Genomic DNA, 19,670 nt, shown 5'->3' with positions numbered 1-19,670 from the left:
CTTAACGATCTCTACAGAGGAGTCGTCGATATTCAGCAGAGAGTGGTCGTTCCGTGTCCTTCTGAAGTCAACAACCATCTCTTTTGTTTTGTTCACATTCAGAGACAGGTTGGTGGCTCTGCACCAGTCTGTTAGCCACTGCACCTCCTCTCTGTATGCTGACTCATCGTTCTTGCTGATGAGACCCACCACAGTCGTGTCATCGGCAAACTTGATGATGTGGTTCGAGCTGTGTATTGCAGTACAGTCGTGGGTCAGCAGAGTGAACAGCAATGGACTGAGCACACAGGCCTGGGGGGGCCCCCGTGCTCAGTGTGGTGGTGTTGGAGATGCTGCTTCCAAACCGGACTGACTGAGGTCTCCCGTCAGCAGTCTAGGATTCAGTTGCAGAGGCAGCTGTTTAGGCCCAATAGGCTCAGCTTTCCAATCAGTTTCTGAGGAATGATTGTGTTGAATGCTGAACTGAAGTCTATGAACAGCATTTGAACGTACATGTCTTTTTTGTCCAGTTGGAGGGTGATGGCAATGACGTTGTCTGTTGAACGGTTGGGGTGGTACGTGAACTGCAGGAGGTCCAGTGAGGGGGGCAGCAGGGTCTTGATGTGCCTCGTGACGAGCTTCTCGAAACACTTCATGATGATGGATGATAGTCGTTGGGGCAGAACACTGAAGACTTCAGCACAGGAACGATGGTGGCGGCCTCGAAGCACGTAGGAACGACAGCACTGCTCAGGGAGATGTTGAAGATGTCAGTGAGAATCTCTGCTGGCTGGTCTGCGCATCCTCTAAGCACTCTGCCAGGAATATTGTCTGGTCCAGCAGCCTTTCGTGGGTTGACCCTGCACAGGGTTCTCTTCACATCGGCCGCGGTAAGACACAGCACCTGGTCATTTAGTGCTTGGGTGGTCTTCCTCACCGCCATGTCATTTTCCCCCTCAAAACGAGCGTAGAAGTTGTTCAACACATCTGGGAGGGAGGCATCACCAGCACAGGCAGGTGCTGTTGTCTTGTAGTTGGTGATGTCCTGAATGCCCTTCCACATGCGCTGTGTGTCGCTGCTGTCCTGGAAGTGGCTGTGGATTCGCTGGGCGTGTGCACGCTTTGCCTCTCTGATGGCCCGGGACAATTTGGCCCTCGCTGTTGTTAGGGCTGCCTTGTCGCCTGCTCTGAAGGCAGAATCACGGGTCCTCAGCAGTGCACGCACCTCCACGGTCATCCATGGCTTCTGGTTAGTGTGTGTAGTGATGATCTTGGCCACAGTGATGTCATCGATGCACTTGCTGATGTAGCTAGTCACTGATGCCGTGCACTCCTCTAAGTTGGTAGAGTCGCCATCGGTTGCAGCCTCCCTGAACATGTGCCAGTCAGTGTGCTCAAAGCAGTCTTGAAGAGCAGAGATGGCTCCTGCTGGCCAGGTTTTCACCTGCTTCTGAGCTGGTCCGGAGCGCCTGACGAGTGGTTTGTATGCTGGGATTAGCGTAACAGAGATGTGGTCTGAGTACAAAGGTGGGGGCAGGGCTTCGCCTAATACACGCCGGGAATGTTTGTGTAAAAAAAGGTCCAACATGTTCTCCTCCTTGTGAAGTCCACGTTCTGATGAAATCTGGGGAGCACTGACTTAAGGTTCGCATGGTTAAAATCTCCGGCGACAATAAACAGTCCATCAGGGTGTGCATTTTGCAGTTTGCATATAGCCCCATATGGTATGCCTCCTGAGCATTAACGCTGGGAGGAATGAAGACACTGACTATAAAGACAGTGGTCAATTCCCGTGGTAAGTAAAATGATCTGCGTCTAATAGTCACAAACTCCAGTAGCGATGAGCAGTATCTGGAAACCAGCACAGAGTTCTTGCACCATTCCGTATTGATGTAAACACACAAGCCACCATGGTGAGTCTTACTGGAAAGAGCTGTATCTCTGTCTGCTCGAAACAAGACGAGCCTCTCCAGCTGAATGGCAGGGATTCCATCGGTGAGTCATGTTTCCGTGAAAACATACGCACAGCAGACTCTGTACTCCCGCCGAGTATTTCGTTGGAGTCGGATGTAGTCCAATTTATTGTCCAGGGAGTGGATATTGGAGAGCAGAATGGGCAGGAGAGCTGGCCGGCTAGGGTCTGCTTTTTGCCTGGCACGGATTCCTGCCCGCTTGCCTCGCTTCCGCTTCCTCGCACACCGCTTACAATGTGCCCACCTCCGGCAACCGGCGTCAGGTGACTCCGAGGACTGTAGGCCCGATCCCCTCAGCAAGCCAAGGTCACGTAATTTAACCAGCAGATCTTCATGAAGGTTTGGTTTTGGGCGATCTCTGCATTGTAGCAGTATCTGGCAATGGTAGATAGTCACTCTGTTATCCATGTGCCCTAATCAAAAATGGTGCCTTAAAATTAAATTTAAAAATTAAATTAAAGTAACACCAGATCCGAAAGGCCGCTGCTGCCGTGCCACGCTGCCTGCTGGCGCTTCACTTAACAGAATCGGGAAGATTGAGCCAAAACCGATTTGTAGAAAAAAAAAGTCAGCACATACACACATGCCAACACATCTGCCCGAGCAAGGCTTCATGGTCATGGTAGTCTTTCTCAGGGTAAACACTAAGTTTAAAGTGGGCGTCTTTTTTCATAAAAGTGAAAATCCTTTGGGTTAGCGAAAACAGGTACTAATGTAGGTCTTTCGTAAAAGCGAACGTTCAGAAAGCGGGGAACACCTGTATCTCTATCTAAAATTGATCTAACGGCTGAATGCTTTTAATGACATTGTGGAAAGGGATTCAGATTTTAGAAATGTTACTCAAATTCTGCATATAAAATAGGAATGGTTAAAACTAAAAGGCAATTCTTACACTCCGATGCTGTTCTCATCCGAATTCTTCTTGCAATCGCCTATTGCCTTCAAGACAACCACAAGTGTTTTGCACTTCAACCAATAAGTATTTTTGAACACATTTTGGAATTCTGACCTATCTGGTATCTCTGGTGGCAAAAGTGATGAGAGCACAAAGTGGAATAGCAGTATGAGTTGGTACATTTTTTGAAACTCTAAAGCTGGTGTTTTGTGGTTACAGTACACAGCCTGCCTGTGAACTAATTAAGGCCTTGGGCCTAAAGCAGTCCTTTGTGTCTTGTTCCTTTTTAAAATGTAGGCTTTGGAAAAATGCAAGTTGCCTTTTTCTTGGTACACCTGATTTTCCCCAGAATAGACACTAGGCAATTCTCAAAAGAAGGGAGAAAAGCTGTTTAAAATATTAAATGTGCAATTTTTCCTGAAAAAGGCCATTGAGAATTCATTCTTCAGTTTACTTTGTAGTGTTTTGGGAAACAAAGCAACTCACTGATCAGTACAGGCTTTCTATTTCAGCTTCTAAATCTAATGTGTTACATTTTTTGGTGGCAAATGTTCATATTTTGTTCCTTCCATTTCCAAGCTAGTAGAAAGCATGGTTGACAAGTATGTGTTGAATAATATGAAAGGCATCACAATTTTAAATTTTGATGCTCGAGTCTTTTTTATATTATGTTGTAGAACACTTGTATGCATAATTGCATGGAAGAAAATAATTGGCAATAGTTTAGTGTGCATGTTAAGTGCATCCTTACACACTTGCAAATTATTTGTATTCACCGTGAATTTCACTGTTTTAAGTATTATCACCACGAAGACAAGCATTTCACAGAACTTGCACAAGATTATCATCTTGAATAGAACGCACAATAAAGGAAGCATGGCCAATATCATTCATGTCCCATGGATTATTATTATTTTACAAAGATGTTATGTCTTAACCACGCAGGTTCTATAGTGGCCTTCAAGTATATAATGGCCAGAGAACAGTTGAATTTTAAAATAAAAATGAATACTGCTTTTCTCAAATGGAGTATTGCATATCCAAGGCAATGTCAAATAATAGCATGTTACCTAACATAATCCAACTTGCGTTTTAAGTTTGCTTTGTCTGCTACTATAAACTATTGGCAGAAGGGTTGAAATTGCAAATTTCTGATGAAGGGTCTCGGCCTGAAACGTCGACTGCACCTCTTCCTACAGATGCTGCTTGACCTGCTGCATTCACCAGCAACTTTGATGTGTGTTGCTTGAAATTGCAAATAATGGGTTTTAATTCTTTTTTGAATATGCTGCCTATTTTATCAGAGCATGTTTACTGATACATTAAAAATGTTAATTGGACCAACTTGCATCATCTTTGTTTAAATGCAATTATTCCCTGAAGTAACCCGAAAGTGAACATTAGCTGGCAGTGAACATTAGCTGGCAATACCGTGCTAAAAACAGTAGTAACATCTCTCAACTAGGAACAATAGAATAACATTAATGAAGGCCAATGGCAGAAAATGCTTCTTTTGTATAATTTATCAGTTAATATTTTAATTGGAACAAGCCTTGGAAATACTGGAGAAATTATGTGATTAAGAAATAAATGCTTTGCCTGGTTGTTTTAAGATGGATAGTTGAAAATTTCCTGCTTTTTTTTTAAACAGGCTTTTTCCCAGGAAGCGCTCAAAGCTGTGAAGCATTTCTGCGCCATAAGATGACTCTGATATCTCCTTCTATACTCAAGAAATATGGAATTCCCTTTGACAGGGCATGTACATGATATTGAATTTTTTTTAAAGTGTATATGATTTGAAATCTAAAGTAAAAAAACATTCTAATGAGAGAGAGAGAGAGACTCTCTGACTTGAAACAACTGTTCTTGCAAATGCAATCTGACCAGAGTGTTTTTGTTTTTGTTTTTCCATACATGATGTGGAAGCATTGGAAAGGGTACAGAGGAAATTTACCAGGGTGCTGCCTGGTTTAGAGAGTATGCATTATGATCAGAGATTAAGGGAGCTAGGGCTGTACTTTTTGGAGAGAAAGAGAATGAGAGGAGACGTGATAGAGGTATACAAGGTATTAAGAGGATAGATAGAGTGGACAGCCAGCGCCTCTTCCCCAGGGCACCACTGCTCAATGCAAGAGGACATGGCTTTAAGGTAAAGGGTGGGAAGTTCAAGGGGGATATTAGAGGAAGGTTTTTTACTCAGAGAGTGGTTGGTACATGGAATGCACTGCCTGAGTCAGTGGTGGAGGCAGATACACTAGTGAAGTTTAAGAGACTACTAGACAGGTATATGGAGGAATTTAAGGTGGGGGGGTTATATGGGAGGAAGGGTTTGTGGGTTGGCACAATAATGTGGGCTGAAGGGCCTGTACTCTGCTGTACTGTTCTATATTCTATGATGTTGGGTTATTGTAAACAATACCGTAGTAGAAAATAAGTAGTGCATTTGATTTTTTAGAACTTGATTTAGGAAATTAAAACTTTTGACTGGTGCTACAAATTCCTTACAAAAAAAAACACCGAACATATTTCTGTACACAGAGCATTTGGGAAGTTGCAAACTGAGTTTAGCCAACAGATTAGGGGAATGGGACGTATTTGTTAGAATTCTATTTTCTTACATGTGATCAATTCATTCCACAATAATTCCTCTTAAAATGTTGATAATTTTTAAAAACGTTTTCAGGCTGACAACCTTGTACTAATTTCTGTATTAGTAAAATATCCTTAAATACATTTGTCATCTATTTAGGAACAAGAAAAATGAAGAACTACTTGTTCCCTTGTTTGTGCTTTCTTTATGTTTTTTGCAGTTATTACTTTTATGATGCTGTCCCTTGGACTCATTACATTTCTTTTTGCCTGAAATGATTATATTTTTGCTTGTTTTATCAGAACAGTGAAATGAATGTTGCCACTCACTTACAAGTAGAATATAGCAGCATATTTTACATTTCTACTTGCATTATCAATGCCATTTGGCAATACCCAAATTTATAGTGTTTAATTCTATTGCAGACTTATGGTTAGGAGTAAGCTCTGCACTATAAGCTGAATTCGACATGTCTGTTGATCTGTTCTTTTACCGGTATTGTTAATGGTGTTCACTGGATACTACAGACAGGTCAAACTTCAATTATGGCATTGCTTTTCAGTAGTCGGGATATTGGGTCTGTTAATGGTGAAGGAAAAATGATTTGATAAACTACTCATTTTGCCACTTTGTTGTTTGGTTGTGCAATTACTTTGCTTTGGATTTCATTTCATAATTGGAATTTGTATGGTAACTTGGTGATATAGTAGAACAAATTCATTTCAGGAAAATGTATTAGTTTTAATCAGTCTTTATTAATTCATAGGTGACCCAGGAGGCAGGGGATTTCATGATCACATTCCCCTATGGTTACCACGCAGGCTTTAATCATGGTTTTAACTGCGCTGAATCTACAAACTTTGCGTCGCTTCGATGGATAGATTACGGGAAGCATGCTGTCTTGGTACGTGCTTGTATTTTTCTGGTTCTTGAGGGCAACATTAAAATAAAAGTTTTTATTAGAGCTCTTGCTTGGGTTAGGTAGAGAAAACAAATTAAAATATTGTTATGCAGCTCCTAATATTAGGGTAACTATTAATCTGCAGTCTTCCACTATTTTTATTATCTTAAGAGCTAGAAAATAGTAACTGAACTGGAACAGAGTTTCATTAAACACTTGCCTCAGAAGGAATATATAGTGTAGTGTATTGGGGGGTGGGGGTGCTCTGTCTCACTGTTACTGCTCTTCAGTAATCCCACTTTGAAGTACAACAGTGAAGTTCAATTGCCAAATTTGTCTTCGTCTTGATTTTATTTTGGGGAAAAATACATAAATTATAACCATTTTGTGAAGTTCTTTTGTAAAGGCTCAAGATGAGATCCAATAGTGTATCCAGCTTTTTTGGGTGTAAGTTTATTATTAATGAAATCTCCATGAAAATGAGAGCTGGAAAATAAAAACCTGTGTGTCTAAAACTGTTGGAAATCTGAAATACAAAGAAATCCTGGAAAAAGCATCTTTACTAAGAGGAAGAGTTAACAAGAATGTAAGAAATAGGAGCAGGAGTAGACCATCTGGCCCATCGAGCTTGCACCACCATTCAATAATTTCAAGGCTTATCTGGCCTTGGAATGCTTCAGGTCAGAGCCCCTTGTTCAAGCTCAACAAATATTTAGTGGAACAGTAGTAGTAAGCAGTATTAATGGAACAAAATGACTATGAAGATTTTATTTTTAATTCACTAATTCTGTGTCAAATATTAAATTTCTAAAAGTGAGCTTGTAATACAAAGCATAATATATAAATGGTAATTGATTTGAAACTGTTATAGTTAGCAATAAAATACTTTCGAACTACTATTTTTTCTAAGTAACCTGACTGATTTTTTTAGTATGTTATATGTAAAATACCAAAAACTCTGGTGTCTCACCATGCTTTCTGCCAAAGGTGTACCTAATTAAACTGTGCATCAAATGCTTTATTTATTTTCAAAAAAAAAACACAAAGCATTACAGCGCTAAATTTTACTTCAATTGAAAAATTATCTTGTGCTAGACGGCTTTTCAAAGGAAAGATTCTAATTATGAATGTTTTCTCCAGTGCTCATGCAGGAAGGATATGGTAAAGATTTCAATGGATGTTTTTGTGCGCAAGTTTCAGCCTGAAAGATACAAGTTGTGGAAAGTGGGTAAAGACACAACTTTTATTGACCACACACAAGCCACTCGAGAAGCAGTTGAATTTTATGAGGGATTAAAGAATGCAGCCACAAAGAGTTTGAATGACCAGGATGCTGATGCAGCTGAAATAGAAGTGAATAAAACTGAAAGAAAAGTGTGCGTCACACAAAAAGACATGGCTGAAACAAAAAGGTAAGACTCTATTTCTTACATCATTCGCAAACATGAGTAAAAATCTTTGTTACGTCTCTGAATGTACAATGTGCAAATTATAGTAATTTGTAATAAATAGTATGTGCATTAAGACGTACAACAGAACTGACAATATAGCTTAGAAATATAAGTGCGTAAATTAATCAGTCTGGCCTGGTGGAAGAAGCTGTCCCTGGAGCCTGTTGGTCCTGGCTTTAATGCTGCAGTACCGTTTCCTGGATGGTAGCAGTTGGAACAGTTTGTCGTTGGGGTGACCCCAATGATCCTTCAGGCCCTTTTTACGCACCTGTCGCTGTAAATGTCCTGAATAGTGGGAAGTTCACATCCACAGATGTGCTGGGCTGTCTGCAGCACTCTTTCAGAGTCCTGCGATTGAGGGAAATACAGTTCCCATACCAGGCAGTGATACAGCCAGTCAGGCTGCTCGCAATTGTGCCTCTGTAGAAAGTCCTAAGGATTTGGAGACTCATGCCAAACTTATTCAGCCATCTGAGGTGAAGGAGGAGCTATTGTGCTTTTTTCACCACATAGCCAGTATGTACAGACCAAGTGAAGTCCTCAGTAATGTGTATACCGAGGAACTTAGAGCTGTTCACCCTCTCAACCCCAGATCCATTGATGTCAATAGGGGTTACCCTGTCTCCATTCTTCCTGTGGTCCACAACTAGCTCCTTTGTTTTTGCAACATTGAGAGAGAAGTGTTTTCTTGACACCACTGTGTCAGAGTGATGACCTCCTCTCTGTAAGGCTGCCTTGTTACTATTTGAGATTAGGCCAATCAGTGTCGTGTTGTCAGCAAATTTAATTAGGAGATTGGAGCTGTGGGTGGCAACACAGTCATAGGTATACAGAGAATAAAGGAGTAAGACACAGTCCTGAGGGACAGAGGTGAGGGAGCCCACTCTTACCACCTTCCAGCGATCTGACACTAAGTCCAAGACCAACTGCACAAGGCAGTTGGTCTTGGACTTGAAGGCCAAGGTCTCTGAGCTTCTTGTCAAGCCTGGAGGGAATTATGGTGTTGAATGTTGGACTGTAGTCCCAAGAACAGCATTCTCACATCAGCATCCCTCTTCTCCGGGTGTGTAAGAATGGTGTGAAGAACTGTGGCTATTGTGTCATCTGTCGATCGGTTGTGTCGGTAGGTGAATTGTACGGGGTCCAGTGTGGGCGGTAGCATGCTGCAGATGTAGTCCTTGACCAGCCTCTCAAAGCGTTTGCTTATTATTGAGTTGTGTGACAGGACACCAGTTGTTCAGATATGTTACCTGGGTCTTTTTAGGTAGAGGGACAGTGGTGGATGTTTTGAAGCAGGAGGGCACTTTACACTGGGAGAGGGAGAGATTAAAATGTCTGCAGACATGCCAGCTGGTTGTGCGGTGCACTTTTCGAGTATCCGCACAGAGATGCTGTCCGGTCCCACAGCCCTGTGGCTGTCCGCTCGTTGGAAGCACCTGCGTACTTCAGCATCAGAGATGGCCACGGTGCAGGTCACATCGGCAGCTCTCCTCGGGGACTCATTTTTGGTGGCATCGAACCAAGTGTAAAAACAATTTAGCTTGTCTGGGAGAGAGGCAGTAATGTTAGTGGCACCGCTGCATTTAGCTTTGAAGTCTCTGATGGTGTGTACACTTTGCCATAGGCTGTGGGTGTTGTTGGTGGAGAGTTATGTCTGGAACTTGTTCCTGTATTGTCGTTTTGCTGCCTTGATGACTTAGTGTAGATCATAGCTGCATTTCTTGAGTTCCTGGTGGTTACCAGCAGTGAATGCTCTGTCTCATGCTGTAAGTGCAGCGTGCACGGAGCTGTTGATCCAGGGTTTCTGGTTTGGATAGACCCTGACCGATTTTTTTTTAGGGGGGGAGGGTGGACAACATCCTCTGTCCTTCTGGATGAAGCTTGTGACCCCTTCCATGAACTCGGATATATCTTCATCACGGAAGATATTCCAGTTGACATCATCAAAGCAGTCCTGTAGCATGGAGACTGATTGGTCAGTCCAACAGTGGAACGTTTTAACTATGATCGCCTCTTGTTTCAACTTCTGCCTGTAAGTGTCCAGAGGCAGGATGAAGGAGTGATCAGACTTTCCAAGCGGTGGATGGTGGAGCACTTTGTAAGCACTGCAAAAGGGAAAGTAGCAGTGGTCGAGGATACTATCTTATATTAGTCCTGACGAAGGGTCTCGGCCTGAAACGTCGACTGCGCCTCTTCCTATAGATGCTGCTTGGCCTGCTGCGTTCACCAGCAACCTTGATGTATGTTGCTTGAATTTCCAGCATCTGCAGAATTCCTGTTGTTTGAGTATACTATCTCCGTTTACTCACCTGGATGTGTTGACAAAACTTTGGAGAGACTTTAGTCAGGGACGCTCAATTAAAGTCTCCGGCGACGATGAAAGCAGCCTCCGGGTGTAGAGTCTCCAGGGTGCTGATGGTTTCGTACAGTTCCTTGAGAGCCGAGCCAGGTCAGTATCAGTCTGTGGCGGAATATACACAGCTGTGATAATAACAACAGTGGACTCCCTAGGCAGCCAATAAAGTCTACACAGCAGCACAAGGTACTCCAGATCTGAGGAACAAAAGGATTTGAGGGCATGAACATTTCGGGGGTTGCACCAAGCATTATTGACTGTGAAGGATACCCCACCTTTGCTCTTCCAAAGAGGTTTTTAGACTTATCTGCCTGGAACAGGGAGCACCCAGAGGACTTGATGGCATGATCCAGTATCTCCTCTGTCAACCAGGTTTCCACGAAGCACAAAATGTTACACTCCTTTGTTTCCCGCTGATAGGAGATTCTGGCTCTCAGTTCGCACAGCTTGTTGTCCAGTAACGGAGCGGTAGCCAGGAGTACATTAGGGAACGGCGGCCAATTAGCATGCCGTCTCAACCTCACCAGGATGCCGGCCCTTCTCTCTTGCCTTCAGCACCATGTTACGAGGTAAGAGTGGTGTAATAAATAAGCCTCCCGTGGATCATGTAAACAGAGGTTCCCAGTGTAGAAAAGGCGGGACATTGCGGGTAAATGCCGTCTTCCCAATGTTCAGAAAAGTCAGTCGATCATATCTAATGTGATTATTAGCATTTTAAAAAGAAATGGGATGGAAATTGCAGAAATCAGTAGTACACTGTAAAGTTGGTATGGCCGCTGTTTGCGACACCATCTTGTTTGAAATTATTATTCTGAGCTGGAATTACTTTCTTCTTAACTGAGCACATTTAGCATATTGGGCAGTAGCTGAAGATAAGAGTTACTTCCCCTGAAGCAAAGGTTAAATATTTTTTTTAATCCATACAAATTTTGAAATATTTACCATATTGTGCCTTTGGTGCTTTTTAGGAAATGGTAGGGTATTAGACCTCTCTGCAGGAATGCTCTGGTACAAGCTTGAAATTATTTCAACACTGCAATTTCAACAATAGGGGAAAAAAACTTTATAGGATGGAATGGCAATGTGAAGAGACACTTTAGATCTCTGAATACTTCGAATTTTTCCATATTTTGTTTTTTTTTCCCCAGAGGTAGCCAAGTCATCTATATAATAGCTGTCTTCTTGAAATACTTTCCTGTTTTATTTGATTGAACAAATGTTGGCAAAATCTATTAATTAATTCTGCTCACTGTTGTTAGTACAGATTTGGTAATAACCATAAAATGTGGTATCAGAATTTTGGGGAATTTGCTTTCTGCTGGATAAAATAGTTAAAAAAACCACTGTATTATGTATCTCAGTGGAGGAAAGGGGCCAGGTGGTGTGGGAAAAGTGAGGAAATGCTATTGAGTGAAGAGCTGCTTCGTGCTTTTGTTGATGAGAGTAGGCATTTTAATAGTGTTTTTTGCATAATAAACAGTTTTTTTCATTTCCAGCCCAATAAAACATCGAATAGGAACAAAGAGACACAAGGTTTGTCTGGAGTTGCCAGAAGAGATGAATGATAATGCTACGATCCTCAAAGACGATGACGCCGTTAATCCTGTAGTACATGGTAATAGTGAAGAGTATAAAGGGAAGCAGCAAAAGGAAGAGGAATACTGTGAACTTAAAACTAGTGATGCCAGTCCTAATATTTCAGGTAAAATATTCATGGTATCCTTTCCTGTTGCTGTGTGTGTTATTAAAGGAAAAAATATATAATCTTCCTGTTTTGTTTCTTGAATTATGAGGGACAATTTAGGGTAGTTAGAATTTTTCTCCCATGGTAAGGATATCAAAAATGTGTGGGCAGAGGTTCAATGTGAGAGAATAAGTGTTAAAGGGGTTTTGAGGGGTGTGGGTTATTTAAGTGGTGGTTGAGGCCTGAAACTCACAGCCAGAGAAGATGTTGGAGGTAGATTAAATAGGCAGTGCGTAGAAGGATACTGATCTAGTGTGGGTAAGTGGGATTAGAATAGAAAGGCAGAAATAGAGCTGCAGTTAGCATTGTGGGCTAAAAAGGCCATTTATGTCCTGTACAAACATCTCTATAAATATTACACTCCAGTGCTAGGATAAAATGAATTGGGTGTTAAAATGGGAAGGGATGTGTGAGTGCAAAATTCCCAATGCTGTAGACATAAACAGCTTTTAAATGGAAGTTCAATTTTAACATTGATGCACAGGCTTCCTAGTATTTGAAGTTTTCAGCCCAGCCCAGGTAGCTTTTCCAAGGTCTTGAGAGCAACTTGGCCTGTTCTCTTTTATTGTTCATCTATTTCGTCCCCAAGTCTCAGCTCCCCATTTCTACTCTTAACATTTCCTATATACCCTTCATTGGCAAGGTTGAGGTGTTCTTCCTGTTAATGCTCCTTGGTAAATGGCCAGGGTGTGAGTTTTACCTCCAATGATGAGAAATGTAAATATTGGTACTTGTGATTCACTCCCTTGCCCTGACATGATCATACCTAATGATGCATTGTTATTTCACACATCACTATTTTAAATTCCATCATATCTCCATGGTCTGTGAAGGTTTGGTTTTTATATCACATTTGTAGAACCTGTGCAGTTTTTTTATTCTTGTGTTCCTTTCATCTTTATCACATTTTTATTAGTAATGCATTTAATTTGAATCTGCCACAGTTAAAGTTGAAAATGCTTCACAAGAGGAGAAGCTGAGACTGAAGCCAACTTTGTCCTCAGCAGACACCGCTGTCACTGTGTTAAACTTCTCTGTGGCGGTTCATTCTCAAAGTACTTCCGCTTCTGTGAAATCCTCAGACTCCAGCTCATCTGATTCCGAAACCACAAGCAGTCAGAGCTCAAGTCAAGAGAGTGCTGCTGAAGACTCTGATAATAGTCCAGATTGGGGTGAACCAGCTAAAACCAATGTTGGAACTAGTCTCAATGAACAAGACCTTGCAGAGGTAATCATAGATGTAGTAATTTCATACTACTTGATTGCACTTCACTTATGCTCTAAATCTTGAGCAATTAACCCAAAATTATGTGCATCAAACTGACTCATATTTTTGAGAACTTGGTTTTTTGGAGAGCAAATTACTCAAGAATCCATTGAGTGAATCAATGTTAGGTTGAAGTAATCTGTGTAAACAGTTATTTTTAAATTGATTAACTTTTCAAAAGACCCACAGAATAAGTGTGAGTCCTTTTTATGAATGTTGTTCCAGGTGATAGTGTTTTCATTGGGTAATGTTTTTGGAATGTTATATGTATATTCAACCTTTTATTCTTCTTTCAAAGGGTTATAATCTAATCCTTAAAAATATAGAATATTTTTAATATAGATAAAGTTTAGAATTTAGTTTAAAAATAGGTTAAGAAAATATGTAGTTACTTTTTGCCAGAAAGAACAAGAAATAGTTGCCTAGAAGGATCAATTCTGGAACACCATTTGGACCAACTTGTGATATTTGCATAACCCAATTGCACAACTGAGTCCAAATAATAAATCATCTTGGGTGTTAATATCAGCTGAAATGCCTGCTCTAGGTGCCATCAAATCTGTACGGCAGTGGAGCTGAAGGTAAAAATATCAACAAAAATAGTAAGTAAATCATTGTCTATTTTTGGAGGGTTGATTTTTTTAAGTTCAATTGATCTTGAATATACCAAGTTCTCAATTTTGTGCATACTTCTGGCCTTGTATGAAAATCAGTTTCCTAGGTAGTTTTTAGACAGCTGCAACTAAGGCGATACTGGAACTGGAAAGCTATCTTCTTATTTTGCGATGGATGAACTACTGCATGAACTACTTTTGCAAGAAAACATCGTGGAAGGATTTGAAAATTTAGGGAAGTTTGGGAATAATTTCGAAAAGATGTTTACTTTGTAGAAATCAGAGTTAACAGTTAGTGGTACAAAAATACTCTGATAAATCCAGTATGGAATTCAGACCGAGCCTTTTCTGCTTAATTTGCTAATGTGGAGCTATCAAATTGTACCTACTTGTCACCTCAACATCTTGAGGGAAGCTAGGGAAAGGAATGGGGGAGAAATGTGGAGAAGTTGGATGAGTGTATTTGGAGGAACCTTCTGGAATGCAAAATATCAGCTTGGATCTGGTGTGCTGAATGCTTTTGTCCTTTGTCCCTTCACTCTATGTTATAAAATGCATATAATCATTAGCACTTGTTGGATTCTTTCTGAAAGATACCAGTGTATCTCTGAAGATGGATTGAATGCCAGGATTCTTGCCACATTGTGACCCCATTTCCATAATTCCATGGGTTTTCCATTTGAATTTTGTTTAAATTATTTGCCAACTGAAGACTTGCAAAAAAAGGACATGTTGACAAACATAATTATTATACTTGTTACCAAAATGTTCTGGTTTTCCAGCTGCTATATAACCTTCTGAATTGAGGAAATGTTACAATTCCACATTTCTTCATTTCCTAGATGGCAGAGCAATATATGAAGGAAATGAAATCCAAGAAGAAGGCAAAAAGTCGACGTCAGCCTCTCAGTAAACCACCACGGCACCATCCCCTTGCTGTTGTAAAGGACTGTGTCAGTGATGAAGGTTTGTAAAAAGGGTTAGCAGTCTCAATCAAATGGCTTTGCTGTGAAAGCATGTCTTTGGAATTTGAGCAACACCCACAAAATGTTGGAGGAACTCTAAGTCAGGCAGCATCTATGGAGGAGGATAAATAGTCAATGTTTCAGGCCAAGCCCTTCATCGTGACAGGAAAGGAAGGGGGTAGAAGCCAGAATAAGGTAGTGGAGGAGAAGTACAATCTAGCAAATGCTAGATGAGACCAGGTGAGGTAGGTGGGTGGGTGAAATAAGAAGCTGGGAGGGGTTAGGTGAAAGAGATAAAGGGCTGAAGAAGGAATCTAATAGAGAACAGTGGAAGATAGGGAAGGAGGAGGGGAGCCAGTGGGAGTTTGTGGGGAAGTGGAGAGAAGAAAATGGGGAGAAAAGGTAACCAGAATGGATAAAGGAAAAAGAGAGGAGAGGGGTTAGTTTAAATTACCAAAAGTTGGAGAAATCGATGTTTATTCCATCAGGTTGGTGAGTACCCAGAAAGAATATGAGGTGTTGCTCCTCCTTGTGGCAGTAGAGGAGGGCATGGATAGACATGTCAGATAGGGAATGGAAAGCTGAATTGAAATGGCTAGCACTGGGAGATCTTGCGCAGGTAATGAATAAAGTGTTCCCCCGATCTCTGTCGGGTCTCACCAATGTAGAGAAGGCCACGCTGGAAGCAGCAGATACAATTGAGGAACATGACAGACTTGCTGAATGGACTGTTTGGGGTCTTGAATGGTGGTGAGGGAAGAGGTTCTGCATTAGACTAATTTGTACTCTAAGATTCAGTAACAGAAACAATTATACTTGTTACCAAGAAACTTAAAATTTTAACTTCTTGCCATTGTTTGATCTTTCATGTTGCCTTATGCTCGTTAGTACCAAAATATGAACTGTAAATTTAGTTTTGTACAAACATAACTTTAGCATTATGGATTGATAATTTTTTATCCGAATTGGTGAGGCAGGCAGCATTGGTGGGAGAGGTGGAAGAATTGTCAGTGTTTTTGGTTAAAACCCCAGAATTAGGACTGAAAGGGAAGCTGCCCAGTATAAAGAGGAGAATGGGACTGGCAATGCAGGACTACTCTGTCAACCATTCCTTTTCCTCTCTACTGCTGCTGCTTACCTGCTGAGATTCCCCAGCAGGTTATTGCTGGAAAGTGAGTATGTTTTAAATTGCGTAGTAGGGGTAGGATATATTAAATAAAAGGAATGTCTGTGATGGGGTGGGAAATGGGAGCGTGATGTAAACAGTGGTGCCAGCTAGGAGACGATCAAAGGTTCTAATTTTTGGGGTTGAGAGGGATAATGAATCAGCCATAATGGAATGGCAGAGCAGACTTGATGGGCAAATGGCCTAATTCTGCTCCTGGTCTTATTTGTAGGTGGATAATCTGGAGGAGATACAAGTATGAAAGAGGGGAGGAAAAGTGATGTTGGAACTGTTAAGTTATAAAAGCCTGTAGTTTCCAGATTCTTAAAGTAAAAACAAGTAATGGTGGTAATTCAAAGTTCAAAATAAATTTATTATCGAAGTACATGTATATCACTATCTATTGTCCTACCCTGAGATTCATTTTCTTGTGGGCATTCACAGGAAATATATAGGAACACAATAGAATCAATAAAAATGTGCACACAACAACCAGTGTACAAAGGACAACATATGTGCAAATGCAAAAAGTAAAAAAAAGAAACAAAGTAATCATAAATAAGCTATCAATTGCAAGAACATGAGATAGAGGCCTCGAAAGTGAGTCCATAGGTTGTGGGAACAACTCAGTGTTAAGATGAGTGAAGTTGTCCCCTCTGGTTCAAGAGCCTGAGAGATGAGGGGTAATAGCTCTTCCTGATCCTGGTGGTGTGGGTCCTGAGGCTCCTATACCTCCTTCCTGATGGCAGCAACAGGAAAAGAGCATAGTTTGGATCATGGATGCTGCTTTCTTCCAACAGCACTTCTTGTAGATGAACTCAGTGCTGGGGAGGGCTTTACCTGTGATAGACTGGACTGTATCCACTACTTTGCGCTTGCTTTTCCTTTCAATGTCATCGGTATTTCCATACTAGACCAAAATGCAACCAATCATTATACTCTCCACTGCATATCTATAGAAGTTTGTAAAAGTTTTAGATGGCATGGTGAATCTTTGTAAACTTCTAAGAAGTTAGAGTTGCTTTGTAATGGTAGGTATGGGCTGGACCCAGGAGAGATCCTCTAAAATACCCAACAAATTAGGCCTTAAACTCAGCAGATCAGGCCGGCATCTGTGGAGAGAAATGGATTTAACACTGTAGGTTGACCTTTCCTTGGACTGGCCATTTTTGATGGGACAACCTGGAAAATTGGTTATGTGAAACTTTCCATGAGTTCTGATTATAACGTGCAAGTTAGGAGGTGAAGCATAGAAATCCACAACACATTACAGGTCCCTTGGCCCACAATGTTGTGCCAACCATGTAACCTACTCATGAAACTGCCAAGAATTACCCTACCGCAAAGCCCTCTATTCTTCTAAGCTCCAGGTACCTATCTAAGAGTCTCTTAAAAGATCCTATTGTATCCGCCTCTGTCACCTTCACTGGCAGTGCATTCTGTGCACCCACCACTCTCTGTGTGAAGCACCTACCTCTGACATCCTCTTTGTATCTACTTCCTAGCACCTTAAAACTATGCCCCCTTGTGTTAGCCATTTCAGTCCGGGGAAAAAGCCTTCACATGATCAATGCCTCTCATCATCTTGTACACCGCAATAAGGTCACCTCTCATCTTCCGTCACTCCAAGGAGGAAAGGCCAAGTTCACTCAACCTATTGTCATAAGGTAAACTCTCCAACCTAGGCAATGTCCTTGTAAGTCTCCTCTGCACTCTCTCTATAGTATCCACATCACTATAGTAGTAAGGTGACCAGAACTAAATACATTACTCCAAGTGGGGTCTAATTAAGGTCTTATATAGTTGTAACATTATCTCACGGCTCTTGAACTCAGTCCCTTGGTTGACAAAGGCTGACACCACATGTGGCTTCTTAACAACATTGTCAACCTGCGCAGCAGCTTTGAGTGTCCTATGGATACAGACCCCAAGATCTCGTTGATCCTCCACACTGCCAAGAGTCTTACCATTAATATTTTATTCTGTCTTCAAACTAGGAACTAATTGGAGAATGATTGGGAGGTGGAAGAAATAATAGCAAGGAAAGCCTTCGGGATATCAGATTGTCAAAAGTATTTGATTTGTACTTTTTAAAATTCAAAACCTGTTTAGTGGATTTTAACTTGATGTTAACCTTTTGTGACAGAAATGCCAGACCTGTTGGCAGTAGAAGATGACCCAATGGAGTCAGAACCGTGGGCTAAACCACTTGCTCATCTTTGGCAAAATCGTCCCCAGAACTTTCTCGCAGAACGAGAGTACAACAGTACATTGGCACAGCTAGTACCACACTGTTCCATTTGTGCCCTCTTCCAGTTAAACCAGGTTGGAATATTTTTTCATTTCCTCTCCAGTGTTTGATTCAGATTATAGATTCCTTTTATCATAAAGATTTAACACTGGAAAATAGAAGATTATAACTAGTTTTATTGGAAAATTGAGAGTTCCTCAAATTTAAGTTTGAAAAACGACCATGGATTATGCAAAAAGTAATGGTTCTAAATTTGTGAGATGTTTTCAAGTTGTTGTAAAGTATTTTTTAGATAAAGGCCACTGTTGTATCACCATTGGAAAAGAGTGTCATTGCAGTGATTGATTCTCTGTTTACTATAAATTTGTGAAATACTCTTGAATGAATGTACAAACCCATAATTTCTCAGTTGATAAGATGTGGGGAGTTTCTGTGTGACTGTTTTCCCCCCTCTGCTGGCAATTTGGTGTAAAGAATCAGTCACTGCGAAGTACTTTTTCCATTAATAATAGTCTGCCTTTGCATTTTGGCTATTCTTTAGATTTTTTTTTAGATTATGAGGACACTCAGTCCTCGTTTATTGTCATTTAGAAATGCATGCATTAAGAAATGATACAATGTTCTTCCAGAGTGATATCACAAAAAAAAGGAAACCGAAGACTAACACTGACAAGACCACATAATTATAACATATAGTTATAGCAGTGCAAAGCAATACCATAATTTGATAAAAGAACAGACCATGGACATGGTAAAAAAAAAAGGTCTCAAAGTTCCGATCAACTTCCGATAGTCCCAATAGCAGGTGGCAAAAGGGAGAAACTCCCCCTGCCATAAACCTCCAGGTGCTGACAACTGCCGATGCATTAGAAGCACCCGACCACAGCCGACTCTGAGTCTGTCCGAAAACTTTGAACCTCCAACCCCGAGCACCATCTCTGCCGAGTGCTTCGACCCCGTCCGGGCTGCCAAGCAACAAGCAAAGCCGAGGACTCGGGGCCTTCCCCTCTGGAGATTCTGGATCACACAGTAGCAGCGGCAGCGAAACAGGCATTTCAGAAGTTTCTCCAGATGTTCCTCCATGCTCTCGTGTCTGACTCCATCAAATCACGATTGTGCACGGCACCCTACCTGACAGATAACAGATATCATTTCACCGGAGTGGCTGCTGCGTCGCACCACCATCTTCTCCTCCCCCCAGCCTTTAAAATATTCTTCAGTTTTATGAAATTTCTTATCTTTGTATATCTATTGAATGTTATTAAGTATTGACAGGAACAGTAAGGTATTTGGGGAAAAAAGTTCCCTGCCCATTGAGTCTCAACTGATAGCAGGAATGAGCTGCTAAACTTGTTATGATACAGATGGGTGGTAACCGAAGAAGGTTACATAGGCAATGGGTTGAGTGAGAAGGCAGAAACCTGGCAGATGGAATATGATGGAGAAAAGATGTGCAGTTGTTGATTTTGTCAGGGAATAGAAATAAAAAAAGCATTCAATATAAATTGTTTGCAGAGCT

The 19,670-nt window shown here is 41.2% G+C and overlaps 1 protein-coding gene across 4 annotated transcripts in view; it reads left to right on the top strand.

Moving 5' to 3' along the window:
- LOC134354972 (lysine-specific demethylase 4A-like) overlaps positions 1-19,670 on the top strand; it is a 98,361-nt gene that overhangs the window by 30,672 nt on the left and 48,019 nt on the right. For all 4 annotated transcript variants that reach the window (XM_063064551.1, XM_063064553.1, XM_063064552.1 and 1 more), the window contains exons 7-13: positions 4,499-4,602; positions 6,204-6,341; positions 7,479-7,750; positions 11,642-11,847; positions 12,834-13,117; positions 14,613-14,736; positions 18,047-18,225. In XM_063064551.1, coding sequence (XP_062920621.1) covers positions 4,499-4,602; positions 6,204-6,341; positions 7,479-7,750; positions 11,642-11,847; positions 12,834-13,117; positions 14,613-14,736; positions 18,047-18,225 — 1,307 coding nt within the window. The remainder of the gene's footprint in view (positions 1-4,498; positions 4,603-6,203; positions 6,342-7,478; positions 7,751-11,641; positions 11,848-12,833; positions 13,118-14,612; positions 14,737-18,046; positions 18,226-19,670) is intronic.

This window comes from Mobula hypostoma, chromosome 12, assembly GCF_963921235.1.
Source record: "Mobula hypostoma chromosome 12, sMobHyp1.1, whole genome shotgun sequence".
NCBI classification, from domain to species: Eukaryota; Metazoa; Chordata; class Chondrichthyes; order Myliobatiformes; family Myliobatidae; genus Mobula; species Mobula hypostoma.
This window is presented reverse-complemented; position numbering and strand designations above follow the sequence as displayed.